This window comes from Onychomys torridus, chromosome 18, assembly GCF_903995425.1.
Source record: "Onychomys torridus chromosome 18, mOncTor1.1, whole genome shotgun sequence".
In the NCBI taxonomy this organism is placed as follows: domain Eukaryota; kingdom Metazoa; phylum Chordata; class Mammalia; order Rodentia; family Cricetidae; genus Onychomys; species Onychomys torridus.
In genome coordinates, this window is record NC_050460.1 from 21,049,092 (window position 1) to 21,068,927 (window position 19,836).

Below are 19,836 nucleotides of genomic sequence, written 5' to 3' on the forward strand. Positions count from 1 at the left end.
AGTCCCCTCCTTCCAGGCTGAGCAAAGTGTCCCTGCATAGGCCCCAGGTTCCAAACAGCCAGCTCATGCACTACGGACAGGTCCCACAGCCTGGATGCCTCCCAAGCAGTTCAAGCTATTCAATTGTCTCACTTATCCAGAGGGCCTGATCCAGCTGGGGGCTCCACAGCCTTTGGTTCATAATTCATGTGCTTCCATTCGTTTGGCTGTTTGTCTCTGTGCTTTTCCAATCTTGGTGTCAACAATTCACACTCTTACAGTCCCTCCTTTTTCTCAACTATTGGACTCCTGGAGCTCCACCTGGGGCCTGGCTGAGGATCTCTGCATCCACTTCCATCAGTTATTGGATGAGAGTTCCAGCACAACAGTTAGGGTGTTTGGCCATCTGATCACCAGACTAGGTCAGATCAGGCTTTCTCTCAACCATTGCCAGCAGTCTATAGAGGATGTATCATTGTGGATTTCTGGGGACCTCTCCAGCACTCTGCCTATTCCTGGTCTCATGTGGTCTTCATTTATCATGGTCTATTCTCCCTTTCTGTTCTTGATCCAGCTGGGATCTCCTGCTCCCCTAAGCTTTCTTTCCCTCAAATCTTGCCCTTCATTACTCCCACTGTCATCCAGGTTGTTCATGTAGATCTCATCCATTTCTCTGTCATTGGGTGATCCCTGTGTCTTTCCTAGGCCTCCCTGGAGTTGTGTAGCAGTCTAGTCATCTTTGTTTTCATACATACAGTTTTAAAAACTGCTCTCTGGCTATTTTATTACATATTTGAAATTAATACTTTTTAAAATAAATGGCCACTATACTGTATTAATTTCTTAGGCATTCTTCATCACCTAAGCCATATACACTGTTTAGCTTTTAAATTATAAAAATTGAGGCCAGCCAAAAGTGGCTGACCACAGGCTGGAAGATCTGGAAGGAGGCTGACCTCTCTGGGAAGCCAAAGTCAACAGAAATTCCTCAGTCTGCGGGGCACTAGCAGGTTTTTGAAAGCTTGCCAGATTAATGTGCAAAGATGACATAAAGTAAACAGATTTTGTGCTCCCAAGGTGCCCTCCTTTCTTTACCACCATTTTTGTTTGAGTAGTCAATTTAAAAATATTTCCCAGTATGTTATCTATTCTAGTTCACAAACCCTCATAAAGCTGTATGAGTAAACTTAGAAAAAGAAAAGTCAATTATTTTTCTTTCCATGTCCCTTACTATATATGAAAAAAAGAACAAATGGCTAAACATGAAAGAAGAAATAAATACGATATTTCTTACTAAACTTTAAAGGAAAACTTGCAAGTTTTATTGTACATAACCAAGAATTTTAAGAAATTGTATTTTTTGCTTTTGTGGTACTCTGAGGGACACAGTAAGACCAAGGTGCAAAATAAAACTGAATTAGCACCTGAAATTCTGGTTTCACTTTATCTTTCCATTTTCTCAATAACATCACATTAGAACTGACTTCATCCTTCAGCAATTTCATTTCATTTTGAAATCTTGAAGCAATTTGATTTTCTTCATCATCCCCAGAAACGTCTTCTTTAAATGTCTGTGAAACTTTAAATGTCCCACATTCACACTGACATTAAAACACTGAGGCTGGGTGAGATGGTCAGCAGGAAATCACAGTAGCTGCACAGGCCTAACTACCTACACTCCATCCTCAGGTGCCGGTAAAAGGAGATTAACTTCTGAAAGCTGTCCTCTGACCTCCCCACGTGCATCACAGCATGTGTGTGCCCTCGCTCACATGCACACATCACATACACTAAAACACACAAAATGGTACTTATTTTTAAATGTCTCTAAGTGAGCTAGACAATCAACAAACTGGATGATGAATATAGAAAGACATTAAGAGAATATAAGATAAGAGTAGTGATTAAGAATAACATATAAAAGGTGCTGAGGTTAAACTAATATTCGTATTATTATAATATTACCATGCAGTTGAGCTTTCCAAAGGAAAAAAAAAGCAGTTAAATGACAATTATGACTTCTCCCCACACTTTGAGTGATCAATGTGCCAATCCACAAAGGATTAATTATTTTATTAATTCTTTTGCACACTGAAGGGAAGGATGAGAAGTTATCACTGGATTCCCATCAACCTCAGAGGCTTTAAGACCCCACTTCACCACCACAGCTGTACACCACCTCTGTCTTAGAAGAGCTGCAGGAAGCAACAGCCTGTCCTCTGGTAATGTAATCTGAGAACCATGGAAGGCACAAGGCATGCTAGACAATGACAAGGACATAAGGAACAGTAAGTCTAAGTGATAAGGAGACGGGACCACACAAGCTCAAGAGGAGAGGCTACCCAGCAGCTACTGCAGTCTTCAGCTGAGGCGCGGAGCCAGCCAAAGCAACCCAAACCAGGAACAAAGAAAGAGCATACACCCTCACCTCCCCAACCCCCCACTCACAGGGGCCATTCCTCAAGGCCTCCTTAGATTAAAAAACAAAAACAAAAACAAAACAAACAAACAAACAAAAAAAACTGAAAAGGCAGGATTCCCCAAACCACAGATTTCTTCAGATACCAACAGAAAATTAAAAGTACTAGACAGAGCATCTCAGGAAACCTAGACTCACAGACAAAATGAACCCGAGGCACATCCTCTTATATGTAGTTTGCTTAACTCAAACCAATACTAAAAATGTATTTAAGTGTCACCAGCCATACAAAAAACGAAATACACACCAAAACAGAACCATGATCTAGTGGATGGAACCACTGAATTCTTTATGACAGTCCTTTTGTAAATCTGATTCTGATCATTGTCTGATGGGGTCCCTCATAGCTGTGCTGTTTCACGGTACAGAGACGTTACTGGATGCACATTCTGACAATGGTGAGGGTCGACTGGAGCAGTCTTCCCATTACACACTTTCAAAGGAGGGTTTTATTAGTCAGGCAATGGTGAAAGAATCTTAGAATTCTGGGAATGTGGGACTTAGATTCAAGTGCTCCAAAAACTGTGAGGAACCACTAAGACTTCCAGGTCCCTGTGCGTAACATTTTGTTCAGTTACACTATTGTTATCTGGTTGATAAGTCATAGTATTTAGGCCACACAATACTGGTGTAAAAAAGGATGCGCCTCACACTGTCATTGCCAAATAGGCAGTGCCTATGATAGAGAGAAATAAGCTTGTACTTCTTGAATAGAAGGGTTTGCTGTATTCTTTTAACACATGAAATGTTTATTCACTTTACTTCTTTATTTCTGTAAATAAAGAGTCCTTTTATTTTTTTGGGTTTTTTTTTTTTTTTTTGGTTTTGTTGTTGTTGTTGTTTGTTTGTTTGTTCCAGACAGGGTTTCTCTGTGTAGTTTTGGTGCCTGTCTTGGATCTCGCTCTGTAGACCAGGCCTCGAACTCACAGAGATCCACCTGGCTCTGCCTCCCAAGTGCTGGGATTAAAGGCCATGTGCCAACGCTGCTTGGCCAAACAAAGTGTCTTTAAACATTCAAAGTATATAATGTAAATTAAATTATTATATTTTAGACATGCCAGTGTAGAAATGAGAGTATTTTTCTAAAGTTTATCAGTTTGCTTTCAAAAATTCACCTGAAAAGGATCATTGTAAATTTTTTTCAGAAGGGCAAGCTTTTCTATGTCACTCTATCATTTATTCATATTAATTTTCAAAAAGTCTTTTCACCCTTGTAACTTTCTCTGCTGGAGTCCAAATTCCCTTTGCTTTGCAATTAATGTCTACATGTATTTAAAACACTGCAATCTTGTCCCACTGGGACTCAAATACCATTTCCATGCCCAAGTTTCCTCTATTTTTTCCAAACAATTTTCAGTTCCCAAAGAAACCTATGATCTAAAAAAAAGTGTGGGAATATTATATTTTAGGATTAGGTCACCCAGTCAGTGATTTCATTTCACATAATGCAAACACTGTTTACCTCCCATTTTATAAGGTAATTTCAAATACAAAACTAAAGGACGGTGTTCTTCTTTGCTTTCTGTATTGCTGCGATGAAACACTGTCAAGAAGCAACTTTGAGGAGGACAGGGTATATTTCTTCTTACACTTCCAGGTTATAGCTCATCACTGAGGGAAGTCAAGGCAGGAAGGACCTCAAGCAGGAATCTAGAGACAAAATTCCACAAGGAGCATTCCATATGGGCTTGCTGCCTAGCTGCTGATGGCAAGCTCAGCTTGTTTGCTTTTTTTTTTTTTTTTTTTTTTTCAGCTTGCTTTCTTACACATCTGGGGCCACCTTTCTGGTGTTGGGTACCAGCCACAGTGGGGTAGGCCATCACATATAAATCACTAACCAAAAAAATAACCCCACAGACATGCCCACTGGCTAACCTGATTGAGACAACTCCTCAGTTGGGCTTTCCTCTTCCAGATGACTCTAGTTTGTGCTAAATTGAGGTGAGGGGATTATAGCAAACATGTATGACCTAAGAAAAACTCCTACCTATTTGACTGGTTTTAAATGTTATATTTTCTATGCATTTGTTATTTTATGAACTGTATTTACTAACTGAAGGTAAAGGATCAATCTTTCATAACTAGGAACCTGGGTGATTCTCAGATAATGATAGAACTCTTGGACTACAACTTAAAGATTAACTATAAATGGAGCATTTAATGGAATTATACAGAGAACATTTTATAATTTTACTTTTAAAGAAGTTCAAAGTCTTCCAATAAAAACTAAAACAAGCAGTGGCGGTGCACGCCTTTAATCCCAGCACTCGGGAGGCAGAGCCAGGCCAGCCTGGTCTACAGAGAGAGTTCCAGAACAGGCTCCAAAGCTACACAGAGAGACCCTGTCTTGAAAAAAAAAAACCCTAAAACAATCAATTTTATTTCTTAACACCATTTGAATATGTAAGAAGTTGGAGAGGGGCTCATTGTCCTACTACAACTGGTCAAAAGTAATGTCAACAAAGCCATACTTTTCCTCTAAATGATTTGAAATAGACTTGAAAGAGAATTCTTTGGCATTGGAAGAGAACTCCTTTGCAAGGCAAACCTCCAAATATAATCTTCATTTTGTACAATGCAGCAAAATTTAAAATACTTGGAAACAATTTAACTTAAATAGTTTGATTGCTTATAAGCAAAGATATCCAAAGGACAGCTTTCCAGGCTGAGATGAGTCATACACCACTAGCTTGATCTATTTGAAGTATTAGTCATGCCTCCATCAATACAGAAATCTAAAGATGCTGTCTTTTCTTCATTGAATTCAAAATGTACACACACTCATGAGGATGGATGGTCCTTTATTAAATGTCCTAAATTCATAGGCTAGTTCAAGTAATTAAATCTAAACTATTACCAGTTCCCTATGGTTATTTAAGAAATAAGAGTTTTGAGGGATTTCAAAAATCTCCATGATTTAAAGAATCTGTGAAATGAAAGGATAAACAACCAGATAAACAGAATTCCACACACTGATGTTATACAAGTAGAACTTCAGTCAACAATCAAAACCGCTGCAGCTGTAAGGAACAATACTGTACTATAAGCAGATTTTAAAGCTTAATGAAAATGTGTCCCAGTGAAAAATCATTTTACTTACAATGCATAGTTTGTAAGACTTCCATGCTGTACATGTTGATGGCCTATTTATCATAAAGGAAAGCAACTCCCCTGCTATACTTTATACATTACAATTCATAGTATTTGTGTGAACTGCGTTTTGTTCATTCAGAATTTCAACCATATCCACATAGAAATAATAGAAACTTTTCTTAAAATTTCCAACAGAATTCCTTGCTTGTTTGGGTTGTCTGAATGCTTGTTTGTTTGTTTGTTTTTTCCTTACAGGGTTACATTCACTAAAGAAGGAATTTCACACACAACACATTACAGCCAAGTACTCAGTGTACACCTAGTCTTGAAATAAATATTTATACATCAATAAATAAAGTAAGGAAAGAATGTTTCTAAACCAATGATATTACTGTTTTACACACACACACACACACACACACACACACACACACACACACACACACACGAAGCAACATGGCCGCTGATGCCCCAGCTGCAGCCCGCCTAACATCTTAGGTGCTAACACTGTTCATTGTTTCTACTCTATATTCCTAGCAAGAAGAGACAGTGGAGTGGAGTCCAGCCTTTTCTATAGACATTAAAAGACAAAAGGCTGGACCAATGGTGAAAACAAGTGGACCAAGGCTAGAGAGATAGCGCAGTGGTTCAGAGCACTGGCTGAACTTCCAGAGGACTGGGGTTCAATTCCCAGCACCCACAAGGCTGCTCAGAGTTCTCTGTAACTACAGTTACAAGGGACCCAACACCCATGGCAAAACACCAATGCAGGTAAAATCAAAACAAAACAACAACAAAAAAGAAAACATATGGACCAATAGGCAGGTTCAGTTTAACACTGGGTGTTAGCTTTATCTTGAACCTAAATCATCATGTATTTTATTGCGCACAATTATAAAAATATTATAAAATATGTTAATCACATTAGAAGAATATTTTACAACCATCATAAATCTCTGAACTATGTGCGTGTCAATGGGAAGAAAAAAAAAAACTCTGTTTTGAACCACCAAAAGGAGAACATTGACAGAGAAAATAAATACTAACACTTGTTAATGTTCTAACATAACATGAAAAATGTGCTAAGTATCTATAGGTACAATCTCATTGAATACAACTCTATTATCACAGTATAATTCCCAGCTCCTTAGGGAATCAAGTTTAGTTACTTGTCAAAGATGAATGAGTCATTCTATAAACTCAGCTCCATGCACATCAAACTTCTGCTTTCATTTCAATGAATCGACAAATCTAGACATTTTAATGTATCTCTAATATTAGTTAATGAAAACATATCTCTGATACTCATTTAATGAGTACATTAGGAAACCGAATTGAGAACTTTTCATAGATAATGATAGAAACTAAAATACCCAATCATTAATCTCATTCCTTATTTTTATACTCAATATAATTTTTTCTTATATCCTGAGAAATAAGCATTACCAAGTATTACAAATGTAAAAAGAAATTAAATTAAAAATATATTAGTGATATCATTTTTATGTCAAAGGACAGATGAAAAGGTAGCTTCCTGATCTTTTGGATTCATAATCTGAAAGCCTAGCACATGCTATTTTTAAAAAGAGGTGGTGTGTGGGTGTGTGTGTGTGTGTGTGTGTGTGTGTGTGTGTGTGTAATTATTTGGGGGAGGTGCATATGTATATGTACATATGGAGGCCAGAGGTCAACCTCAGATGTTACTCATCAAGACAGTCATCCATCTTTTTATTTATTTATTTATTTTTTGACAAAGCATCTCTCATTGGCATATAAACTTACCAAGTAGGCTAGAAATCCTTAAATCTCCACTTCCCCAGTTCTTGATTTACAACCCCCCATACCTAGCTTTTTATTAGGGTCCCTGAGGATTTAATTCAGGTCATATGTGGCAAATATTTTACTGACTGAGGTATCTCCAAATCCCAGAAAAATTTATTTTTTAATTATACTAAATCTTGATTCAAGAGCCAGTTGACTTTTATGGGCAACACAGACTAAGTTAATTCTAAAGGAAACCGTATTTCACAAAATAACTATCTCAAAAAAGGACTAACAATATAATCCCTTAAACTGGGAAATACAATAAATTAAAGGATGCATGGAGCTCAACTGTTAGGGAAGTAAAACGCCTACCTTAATTTTTGAGGCAACATAATTTTAATACATTTACCTGCAGCAGTCACAAAGACCTATTGAATCACATGCTGCCTGCCTTATGTGTGCAAGCCTGACATGAAGGCACACTTCACTTACTTTTCAAGTCTCTTAATATTATGTACCAATTGCTTACAGAACCACACTGCAAGAGTTTTCTTTCATAAACACTGCATACATGAAGTATTTCCTAATTGGTAAATTCCTAAAATTGAAAAAAAGGAAAAAAAATCAGCATTTTTCATTTTTTTGTAATATTCTGCCATGACAATATGTATAGTACCTAATTTAGAGTTAAAATACAAATAAGCATTCTTTTTCGAGTGTGTTATCAAACTCTGCCAGGGAAGTTTTTGGAAATGCTGTGACTATGGCAAGAAGTCAAAGAGATGCACAGAGATATGAGCAAGAAATGTATGATTTTATTATCATTATCCTCTAGATGGTAATACCTAACAAGTCATGCTTACCATTCATATGTCCCCATAATAATGGTGAAACAATAATACTAAGCTGCCTGTGTTCCTCTTGTTCTTTTCAAAGCATTATTAGAATGCCCTGGAGATCAGTCTCTGACATCAACAATGCATTAATGAAATAGGAAAGGTGATGAATGGTATTCATGGTCTCATAGAAGAGAAAGTAGAAGGTGACTGCTTTTCCAAAGTGACTCATCAGTATTTCTTGACTGCAATTAACACATTAATATCTTTCCTTTTTAGAACTTTATTCTTTCGTTCACTTAATGGTCATTTCAACCTGCAGTCACCAAGACTGTGTTGAGACTGGGCTACAATTTCAAAAGCCCCATCTTGTTACTCAACTCAAAATCTGCCGAAGAAGGGGAAGACAACGTAAGTGGAAGAGCGACACAGCAAGGCAACTGAGTGCTAGGACAGAACATCAGTGTCTGCAAAGCGCTGTGCTATTCCGCAAGAGACAGGCCAACATCAGGGTCTGTTTCTTCAAGGAAAGATGGATGCACTCTATCTTCTGCTGAAGAAGGCTCAATGATAGCAATAATTCACAAAAGACTCAAGACCCAGGGAGTGAAAGGAGGAAGAGGAAAGGTGGGTCAAAAAGTAATGTAAGGGCAAACTGGACAAGAGAAGAATAAGGTGCCCAAGATGAAATTCCCTCAAGATTACAAATTTGTACACACACACACACACACACACACACACACACACACACATGAGCTGGAGTCTAGAGTTTACCCAAGGCACATGTGACTCTTCCCTTGGGAGCTGGGATATTCAGGATTAGCATAGGCAGTCTAGAAAAACAAATGGGTGAGTGTGTGCAGATTTCCTGGAATCTATACAGCGATGCTGACTTCCCTTCACAGAAGTGGAGCCATTGATGTCAGCAGCAAACAAAGATTCCTTTAAGGCTTCTTATATGACTTGGACATCCAAACTATTTGAATGCTGTCATTTTAAATGAAGTCCTGACATAAGGGCCAAATGTTCATCCTAACTACATAGTCCAGAGTCATCTTCAGTAATAGAGCATACTACTGAAAACATGAAAATGACTTTGTGAACAGTTGCTGATCTGTTCCCAGAATTCCATACAAAGATCAGGTGAATACCAAAGTTAAGTTTGTGTGTGTATGTGGTGTGTGTGTGTGTGTGTGTGTGTGTGTGTGTGTGTGTGTGTTATAGTTTTAGAAACCCAATGCTGTCTAAACTGTCAAATCACTGTTTTCAAAAAGAGTCATTTTTTTTAAATTAGTCTCATGATTTAAAAAAAAAAAAGAAAGGAAAAGAGCAGGAGTGAATGATAGCTAACTTTCTATAAGCAGATGTCACCCCTAACTATGTCAAAAACAACTATAAATAGGAATGTTCTTAAATGTACTCAGATGAGATGTTCAGTGATACACCAGTGGAGGAAATCTGCTGTGTGTCTAGTTTGTAATTATTGGTATCACAGGAAGGGGAATAATGTCTGCATGTGGGTGAATTACATTTTTTAAAAACTCCTCTCTCAGAGCAGATATCCACTGTTCAGATTCGGCTCTTTGCTCATTGTTAACTCCTTTTTTTAACCAAAGTGGGCACATTCACAGTAGTAACTGTCATACTTTTGTCATGAACATCAGTAGCATGCAAAACCATCTGGGACTTGTGTCTGCTAAGTTTGGAGGATCCCCTGACAAATGTGTGCCACTTCTATGATGCAATCGGGGTAGATCTGCTCAAGACTGACCTTAGTCACTATATACACAATGAATGTGGTGGGGACACTGTTGTATTAATTCTCTTTACGTCTTCAGCAGAGTCGAATATTTTCTTCTATAGAAAGTATGATCTCAAATAATGTAAGCATAAGTGAAAGTTTTAAAGCCTCATATTATAAACTAGAATTGCAAGTTATTGCATAAAATGAAGAAACCTTGAATTAAATATGAGCAGCAATTCAGTATATAATCATTAACCTAAATCTATGGGTGCAGTTATGTGATTTACTTGAAATAAAATTAAATAAATCATTCTTAACATAGTCACTTATATAAAATATTGAAGAATTAATGTACTTCACATAAATGGTACAGAATCAAGAATCTAAATTTTCACATTCTTTTCTACAACGCAACCTAAATAAAAAGGCCTTCTTTAATTCGAATTAGACAAGGAAGTTTATGATACATATTTTAAAGAATTACTTAAAAATGCATCAACCACAATGTGTCATGGGGAACTACTTCTCCTGCCCTTTCTAACTCCAGGCACCTGGACAATTAAAAAACATAAATTTAGACTACAAAGAACCATAACTGTGCAATTTTATTGATACAGCATTAAAAAAATTGCTCTACTATATAAACTTGGTAGTTTGGCTCCACGAATACCATAGAATTCCAAGATAAACATGTATTTGCCAATGCAAGTTATTTCCTTCTCATTTCTACAGCTGATTAGCAATAAGAAGTATGTATTTTACATATACTTTATAATACAATGCCTACAACCCACTCATGTACAAATGAAATGTGTGTCTCCTGTAGCTTCAACACATCCAGCACTGTCTTCACCCACAGCCCATGCTTGCCACCAGCAACCTCCCTGAAAATCATGCACAATGAGCTCGCCACTTTTCTTTTGAAAACAGGCTGCAAAACTGGATTGATTCTCTGCTTTCAGTCGGATCAGGGGTGAAGTTGATTACCAAATTTGAACAATGGCAGAAATACATTTACAACTCCCATTTAAACAACAAGGAGACACACCAAGCTCAGTTTCTGATGTTCACTGCTTCCTTAGTGAGCTGGTGGCGTCACAGTTTCTGTGTATACTGTAGTTCTTATTCTAGGGGACACTAATTAGTTTTAAATGGTGTTAAATACCATCCCTGCAGTTGTAAGTGCTTCTCTGGGATTTTTTTTACTAGAGAAGAGAACTCCTGTAATTTAAAACTACTTTGTTTTCTTCACTCACAGCTGTTAGCCAAACACTGACCTGTGGAAATCTGAAAAGGTTCCACCCCTTTTCCTTGCCATTAACCTGCTCTTATTTTCTTTCTTTCTTTCTTTCTTTTCTTTTTTTTTTGGCCTAGTATCATTGCTTTTCCGTAATTCCATCCCCCAAATTGCAGCCAGCAGAGGAACAGCATTGAGCTGTCGGGCTCCTCTGCTCCTCCCCTTTCTCCTTGCTGGCTCCACTCTCCTACAAAGCCTTGGCTACCCCTAAAGAAAATTCTCCAACAACGTGTCGATTTTATATTGGCCACAAAGACAACTTCTGTTGGGGGAGGGAGAGGAAAGGGGGACTGGAGCTTGGCTGTCCCTTTCCACAGACTGGGATCTTTGTGGCGATCAGAAAACATTTCCTGCATAAGAAATCAACACACTCACTGGTGTGCAGGGCTGGGAGACAAGAAAGAGTATGTACTGGCTCTGTCCTTTAAGGAACGGAGCAGAGCCATTAACCTTCCAAGCAAAAGTCATTTTCCCAAACTATGCCATGCTTTCTTACATTATTTAAAAAAAAAAAAAATTCACAATCTTAAATCTTTGGCTAGCTTCCCCACTGAGGATGGGCCAACGCTGCAAGTCAAGTCACTATGATACTTGGGATTGGGAGTCTTCCTCTGCATTTCCGTTGCACTGTTTTGTTTTCCCTACTTAGCTCATTTCTGAGTCTCTCAGTCTCTCTCTCTCTCTCTCTCTCTCTCTCTCTCTCTCTCTCTCTCTCTCTCTCTCTCTCTCTCTCTGAATATGTCAACAAAGGACCAAGAAAGTATGAGAAAAGACTTGCAAGAAGCACCTCGCCTAGTTCAGAATTTGTATGTGGCTTAATCGCCGCCGCCACCCCGTCCCTTCTGCTGCTGACTTCAGAGGCAGAGACCCAGGGAGCTGTGGCTTCCAATGTGTTTCTCTCGCCTGGCCAAAGACCACGCGCAGGGATTTATTTATTGTGCAAAACACTCTACACAAAAACAAGGAGCTGGATGAAAATGGTCTCTCTGGACTTCGGAGACAGGCAGTCTCCGAGTCCACATAGGCTTTCTGTTGAGTGGTTCCTGGAGTCACAGGGAGAGGAGAGAGGCTAAGAAACAGGTGAGAAGAAGGACGGGAAGAGGACATTTGCTGATCGGGAGGAAGTCTGCATAAGCATTTCACATTAGGAGCATGTGTAGATTTCCTAGGCTGCAAGCCTGAATGAAAGCACACTTTTTCCTCCTTACCAGCCCCCACCACAAACTGTCTTCATTCCTGTACCTCTCTTCTGAATAGTCTACCCATACTTGTGGAGCATGTTCCTGAGCCGCCATCTCTGCTTGTCTCTAATGTCATGAAGGCTAAACCTAGCTTAAGAGCCTTTCCACAGTGAAGACCACAAATCAAATCACTTCAAAGCTGACCGAATAAAGGAGCAACTATTAGGCTTAAGTGGTGAACCAGCAAGGGTTACTTCCATGCAAAGCCTCCCCCACCCGCAAGCACCCATTTTCCCCAAAGAAGGGCACTTACCTTCTTTGGGTGGTCTTTTGGCCTCCCTAGTCAGATTGCAGACTTGAGTAGTTTGCAGCTCCTGCGTCAGGCAGCCCTCCGTCTGCTCATTCAGGGGTAACACGACGTTATTCAACAAAACCAGCGACTGGTCATCAATCCCCCACTCTCCCAAATGCTGAGGGCAGGTGCACTTTGTGTACATGATTCCGCAGGACTCTGTTCTCCCATTTTCCGATTTTAAGCAACTCTCCAACCAAGTACATAAGACATGGCACCCAAACTGGCTTGGGCTCACCTTGTTCAGTACCAAAAACTCGAAAAACGATTTCTGATCTTCTTCGCTCTTTCTCTGTAATCCCGGAAAATCAGTTGGAAATACCCGACGTATCTGAATAAAATTTTTATCATACTGTAGAAAAACAAAAGCATTCTTGGAACTGCAGAGTTGCATTATAGAATGGTTCTTTCTCAAAAGATCCTTTATTTTTTCATGGGAAAAATGATCAAACTGATAAGCCAGAAGGGAAAAGTTAGAGCAGCTAAGGTCCTTTTTGGAAAATTTCAGGTAAATGCTATATTTAGTTGGATCTGGATTTTCCAGCGTCCAAGTGCAGTTTGTAAAGTTTTTGGGAAACATTTCACTTACAGAATAAGATCCATAAATGACTCCCTTCACCAAAGTTGAACACCAGAAGTCTTGGGCAGCATTAAATCCAAACATAACCAGGAGATAGGTGGAAAATATATAAATCAGCAGGGTACGAACAGCCTTCATCCTATGTCATTTGGCCTGTAAAAATGGCAGCGGAAGTGAAATGCACGCAGAGGACCACAGGCATTGAGAAAACAAAACCCTTCCAATATTGCAGCCAGCTGTTTTCAAGATTTCCGTAAAAAGCCCTTTTTAAAAGAAGGGCAGGTGATTTTTATTTTATAATGCTGGGAAATTATCAGTTGCTGTGTGAACAGCGCCCTCACGTGGCTACTGGTGATGGACAAATTCTCAACATTTCAATTTAAAAATAACATTTAATAGATTATTAATAGTTATGTCCTAATTCATCCACCAGGATTTCCTGCGCATCCATCATCATTCTATCAAGTGAAATGGGAGAATTTTTTTTTCTGAGATACTGACTCAAGCTACCCAACCTTCCTCTCCCGCATGTGCTGCCTGCAGTAAACACCACCACACGGAATCTAATCTGATCATCTGGGAGCAGCTGTCATCACATTATTTCTTTTCTCTTAAATGTGAAAAGTAATCATGATAAATTATAGCCAGAGATTTAGAGCACAAATGATCATTTGCTCCAGATGGAACATAGTCTCCCAAATGCCCCCTACTGCTTGCCTCTGCAGGGGCCACCATGTGAACTGATGAGAAATTCCTCTGCAAAAAAACGTGGACATTCGTGTGGATCCACAGGATCTTAAAGCCATCATCTGGGAAAGAGCATGGGAAGGGTAGAGACAGAGGAAAGTCTTGATGTTCAACATCACCACTGAGTACAAGACTGGAGGCAGTCATTTCATAGGACATGCCCTCTTGGGATGCATAAAGTGGATCACTGTATTAGTATCTGTATCCAAAGGCGATGTCAGGGGGTAAAAAAAAAATCCCAGAACTGCAGTAACTGAGCTTGCTTCAGTTTTTGGATTTTCTTTTTAAATTGTGGTTGTTTTATCTAACATTATCTGTTGTAAATGAGGATTTACACATGGCAGATGAAAAAAATTAGCATCTTTTTTCCCCTACTTGATTTCAATTACTGAATCTCTGCCTTTCAAACAAGTGCTCCACAGCTCTTCCTTTTTATTTATTTTTACCCACAACCAAAACATCCTTGATTATATTTACCTCTATAAGTTGTTATCCAAAAATAACTTGAATATTTTTCAACTTTAACCTTTAAGAAGTTATTTCTCAGAATAAATTACAGTGCTTTTTTTGTTTGTTTGTTTTTGTCCAGCCTTGAGCTGATGAAAGTGATGTTAACTTAATTTTAAAAGGCTTTTGGCTGAAGTCTCTTCCACTGTTCTCTATGCACAGATATTCAGACAGACATATAGACAGTCAAGAGTTTTCATGCCTTCTCTGTCTGGTCCTCTTTGAACCAAAGCATAAAACCTTCTTTGCCATTGCATAACACACCAACGCATGCACTCCCAATCCAGTGGCCAAAGTCCCTGAACAGATCTGCATTTTACCGATTATAATTCACATACTATGTCTTGACAGAGGCTAAACAGCCTTGAGTGTAAATCTCTATACAGCAGTAGTTTAAAATAACACCAGACTACCAGAATAGCGTTTTTCTCTTTCAAACACACAGCTCAATGAGTAATGCCTTTTCCAGTTGAAAAAATAAAAATAAAAAGCAATGATCTTTTAGAGCTTAAAATGTGTGTTTTACAAAAATCTGGAAACAATGTCATCCGTGTGTGTGTGTGTGTGTGTGTGTGTGTGTGTGTGTGTGTGTGTGCTGTAGCACTTTGCAGGCAATGCAGGTCTGCGCAGTGTTCTTCAGGATAGAGTGTAGGCGTTGAAAGCCAATGTGACAGTAAGTGTCTAAATTAGGAATTCCAACCATGAAAGGGGGCTTCATTTTATAATCAGGAACTCAAAAGGAGGTCGTATTTCTTTTCCTTATAAAACCGATACTTCTGATTCCATTATTTGACAATGAATGTCTGCACTACTGTGCTTATCAGCGATTGGAAAGAGTGGGAAAGAGCTGCTTGCACATCTCTCTTGAGCAGGCACCCTTCATGCAATGCTCTTTATTTTTACCCTTCATGCAACGCTCTTTATTTTTAATCAGTCTTGGTGTGCGACGTCTTGATTTTTTTTCTAAATAATAATAAAGATGAATCATTGAACTGCCTCCCCTCACTGCAGGGCCTGTTCAAACAACTGTTTGTCTGTCTAAGGAAAATAATGGGCCAGGGGTTTGGCTAAGGGATGGTCACCGAGGTTTCCAGGATGTTGTATTTATTTATTTGTTTATTTATTTATGTGGCTCTTGCTGACAGGTAAACCAGCACTGAGTTTAGCTATTCTCAAAACTGATCTTCTGGGTGACACTTTAGTTTAGCCGAACATAGACGGCGCCATCACTCCACTGATTTTTTCCCCCAATAGAAGACCCTGTCCTACTCTATCCTAACTTCCTTTTAACCTAACCCCCCCCCCACCACCACCGCTAAAATTATCTCAATCACGCATGAATTACTAGATTTTCTGGGTCTCTCTCCCTATTCCTTTCCATCCAGCACACCTCTTCAAAACCAGACTTCTCTTAACTTTTCAACTGCGGCGTTTAAGTAAGCTCAGAATCTCTCCATCCACCAGCAACAGCCCTGACTCCCCCCCCCCATCCAAAACTGAGCCCAAGCCTCTCCAGGGCGACCCCAGAAGACAGAGGTGACCCCTAGGCCCCCTTCCTTACCTTCCACTCCGAAAGCTCCGGGAGGCTTTTGGTCTAAGACACCAGCACAGGCACACGTCCCAACAACAGTGACGGAGAGACTCCCCTTCGGTCCCAATCACCGTTGCCCATTTTCCCCCGGCTCAGCTTCAAATATCAGGATTTATTATTGGGGGAAAAAACGCACGCATAAGAGAAGCAAAAAAGGGTGGGGGGGGATAATAAAAAGGGGGTACCCAGTGGCCAGAGCTTTGCGCCTTATCCAAGTGAATGAAGCCTCCAAAGGAGAGGCGGGGAGAGGCCCCCTGAAGGGAGCCTCGACAGAAACAACAAACAAAAAAAAAACCTAAAAAAAAAAAAAAAAAATGGAAGTGGATTAAGAGCGCAGATGTGTTTTCCCAAACCCACCACCCCCCCAACAAACGGATTGGCCAAGAAGCCCCAAAAGCGCTGAGAAGTGGCCGCCGCCGGCGGCCGAGGCGGCGGGCTGGGCGGCGGGCTGATGGCAGGAGTGCTCCCGGCCGGTGGCGAGGCTGAAGCTGGAGCCCGGCTGCTCCGTGCGCCCTCCTCCCTGGCCCTCCTCCCCGCCAGGTACTGGTGATGGACGGAGCGCGGCGGAGGAGCTGGGGCGAAAATCCTGGGCTGCCTGGCGACGTCGGAAAGCTGTTTGAATGCCCGGCGAGGAGGGAGGCGCGCGAGGGCGCGATATAGTAAAGCTGGGTGGCGGGCGTGCGCGCCGGCGCGCGGCGCTCGCTCTCCCCGGGGCTGCACGCGAAGGGGGCCGCGCGCTCCTCGGCGCGCACCCTCCGCCCGGCAAGCTGCCCCCCCCAGGCGCGTGCTCGTAGGGGCGCGCGCCCGTCCCCGGCGGAGCGCTGCGCTGGGGCTGGAGTGCGGCTTCCCTTCTCGCCCCCCACCCCTCCTCACTCCCTACCCCCTCCACGGACGGGCGCGGGAGCGAGGAGGGCGGGAGCGGGCTTCCCGGGGCTCCCAGCCGTGCCCGCGCCCCCGCTACTCGAAACCCGAGCACGTCCGGAAAACCGGTCTTTTCTTCGTCTGGGAGGTTTTCTCATCCTCAGTTCCCACCGCTTGAGGCTGGTGGCCACCAACTGTAGGAGAAAGTCCCCAGGAGGAGAGGCAGGGGGGCGCGGAGGACGGGAAGGCGACCCGGAGGGGTAGGAAGGAAACTGCCGGACTCGATCGTCCTTTTCTTTCGGCCTTTCAGGGCGGACCTGACGCAGCGGGGGAGCTGTCATTCAGCACCGGGATTTAGCATTGATCCAGTCTGCAGCTGAGGGGCCCCCGCGGCTGCTTGCCTCTGGCTAGCGGCTGGAACAATAGTTGGTTTTTGTTGTTGTTGTTGTTTTTGTTTTTGATCAGAGCCAGACTGCAATTAGCATCTTATTTATTCAGGCTCGAAACAGGCTTTGTCAGGACCACTGTGCGGGCTACCGAGGTCAGGCTTCCAGCACTGCCTCCTGCATGGCGATGGGGCAATAGTGTGGGTTCTAAACTTTTGATTCGTTCTGCCTTCTTAATGCATTTATTCCTTGTCAAGTTTCCCCTCGTAGCAAGTTTGGGTAAGTGATGGGAAGAAATGAGGAAAAGCTACCGTTGTTGTCCATAGAGAAGGGGGAAAAGAGGATAAATGTCTACACGCCTCCACCGTTTAATTTACGTGTTGTTTATTTTGCCTCCTGTACAGACGTCTGAAGAAGTATCTGGTAGGCTTCAGATGCAGGCTGTAACTGGTCATTCGCCATCTAGTTTTGTCTCTACTTGTAGACGCGGTTGGTGGTTTGCAAAACAAGTGTTTGAATAGTGTGGTGATGGGGTGGGAGGAGACGTAATGGGCAATGCATTTGAGCGGTGAGCCTTCCTAAGGGTGAGTTGCCTGAGCGCCAGGTGAAGTTGAATGAAGCAATTTTCCGTCATTTGCTCTACTCTCTCATTTGCATTTTATTCCTCCTCTTGTTCCTCTCCCCTGGGGCAATTGCGTCGCCAAGAACACGGTTTTCAAAGGAGGGCTCTCACGAAAACAGGAAGGTGCTGATGATCGCTATGCACCAGAATTGTTTGAAATATTAAAATTGGCTCTTTGGCTCTTTACATCTTAATACATATTAATAGAATGACCCTCTTTAAGGCTCTTTCTTTTAGGACAAGAATTGAAGGAACCCCCTGTGAAGGAAACAGTTAATCACTCTCCAGCCGGCTTCAACTATGTTCCCAGGAACAAATCACCAGGGAGAGCAGCCTGGGTGGCATTTTGGTTTTGTGTCATTTTTAGTTCATTACAATGCTTTTATTCATTTAAGGGAACGTGAAAAGAAAATAGCTCTTATATGTCAAATGCAAAATCCAAAACACAGTCTATATAGTGAACACATTTTCTTGTAGAAAAAAAAAAAAAAAAGACCGTTCTGCAGTACAAAAGAAGGAAATGTTTCATTTATTTAAACTTTCAGCATAACAGTCATAATATTTGCAAGACATTTGGGTCAGTCTGTTATTTAACCTAGAACAAAAAATATTCATAATAAAAATGCAATAAAAATGGAGACTAAAATATACTTTGCACGGTTTGTACATAAATACATAAAATAATGTGAAGTTCATTATAATCCTCACACAGTAGTGTCTTCTCGCTTATCATTTAGCATTGTGATCCCGACGTTTCTTGGAAATCCCTACAGTCATGGCACCGTGGAGTAAGAATAACAGCCTAGGGCGACAATTTAAAAAGGCTTAATCCTAAATGGAAAGGAGCACTCTTTCCCAGGATCATTTTAATTCAAGTAGAATGCGGGTCTGGGTCAGAAAGGAAAGCCACTCTTAATAAAGCGCTTCACCCTTCACACTGTTTCCCATAACCTTCATAAATTGCAGGCTACTGAGCCCGCCTGATGATGATCCTGCTGAGGTATATTTATAGCAGATGATTTGTAGATGATAAATATGCCAAGGAAGACACAGCTACAGTAACCCAGGGCTCATCTGACTTCCTCAGGGGGTCACAATCAAGAATAACAAGAGGAACTATACAAGGAGGATCTGGTCTCTGGGTCCTGACAGCAACACCATCCAAGCCAACCCAGGAAGACATCACTTTGTTTCATGCCTGCATGGAGTTCCGTGGGAAAGCTTTGCTGTCATTGACCCAACAGCAAAAAGCAGGGCACTGCACACCCTGCCTGGGCTCCACATCCTCAGATGGTAATTACCAGATTTCACTATCTAGTTCACATGTGTATGTCTTTGTATATATTTCACATTTCACACATACATCTATTATGCATACATATGTTTTCACATGCATCCATTATTCCCTAGTCTATCTGCACAAATATGTCTATATGGTATGTACACATGTGTCTCATTTGGTCATGTTTGGAAAGGTTACATTATCTATAGCAAATAGTGTATTTTACACAAAAGCTATCAAATTAATTGTGAAACTAGATTTTATCCATATCCTTGTTCACTTTCACAAGAAATACTGAGAAATCAGTGTTAACATATCCAAATCCAGACTGGTATTTTTATGGCATTACCATAATTCAAATTGGCCAGGGTATCTAAAGTTGAACATCTTCACAATTATGTCTCCTATTATTTTTCAGTTTTATTAAGTTCACTCCAAGGAAATGATATTTCGATATATATATTTTTTTGGTTTTTTGAAACAGGGTTTCTCTGTGTAGTTTTGGTGGCTGTCCTGGATCTTGCTCTATAGACCA

General features: G+C 40.8%; 1 protein-coding gene across 3 annotated transcripts in view; it reads right to left on the minus strand.

Moving 5' to 3' along the window:
• Positions 1–16,427, minus strand: part of Adgrb3 (adhesion G protein-coupled receptor B3) — a 725,876-nt gene extending 709,449 nt beyond the window's left edge. For 2 of the 3 annotated variants that reach the window (XM_036167755.1, XM_036167756.1), the window contains exons 1-2: positions 16,121–16,427; positions 12,687–13,458 (exon numbers count right to left, since the gene is read on the minus strand). In XM_036167755.1, coding sequence (XP_036023648.1) covers positions 12,687–13,443 — 757 coding nt within the window. In that variant the 5' untranslated portion in view covers positions 13,444–13,458; positions 16,121–16,427. The remainder of the gene's footprint in view (positions 1–12,686; positions 13,459–16,120) is intronic. The other variant, XM_036167754.1, reaches the window with a different exon arrangement.
• Positions 16,428–19,836: the final 3,409 nt, after the last annotated feature.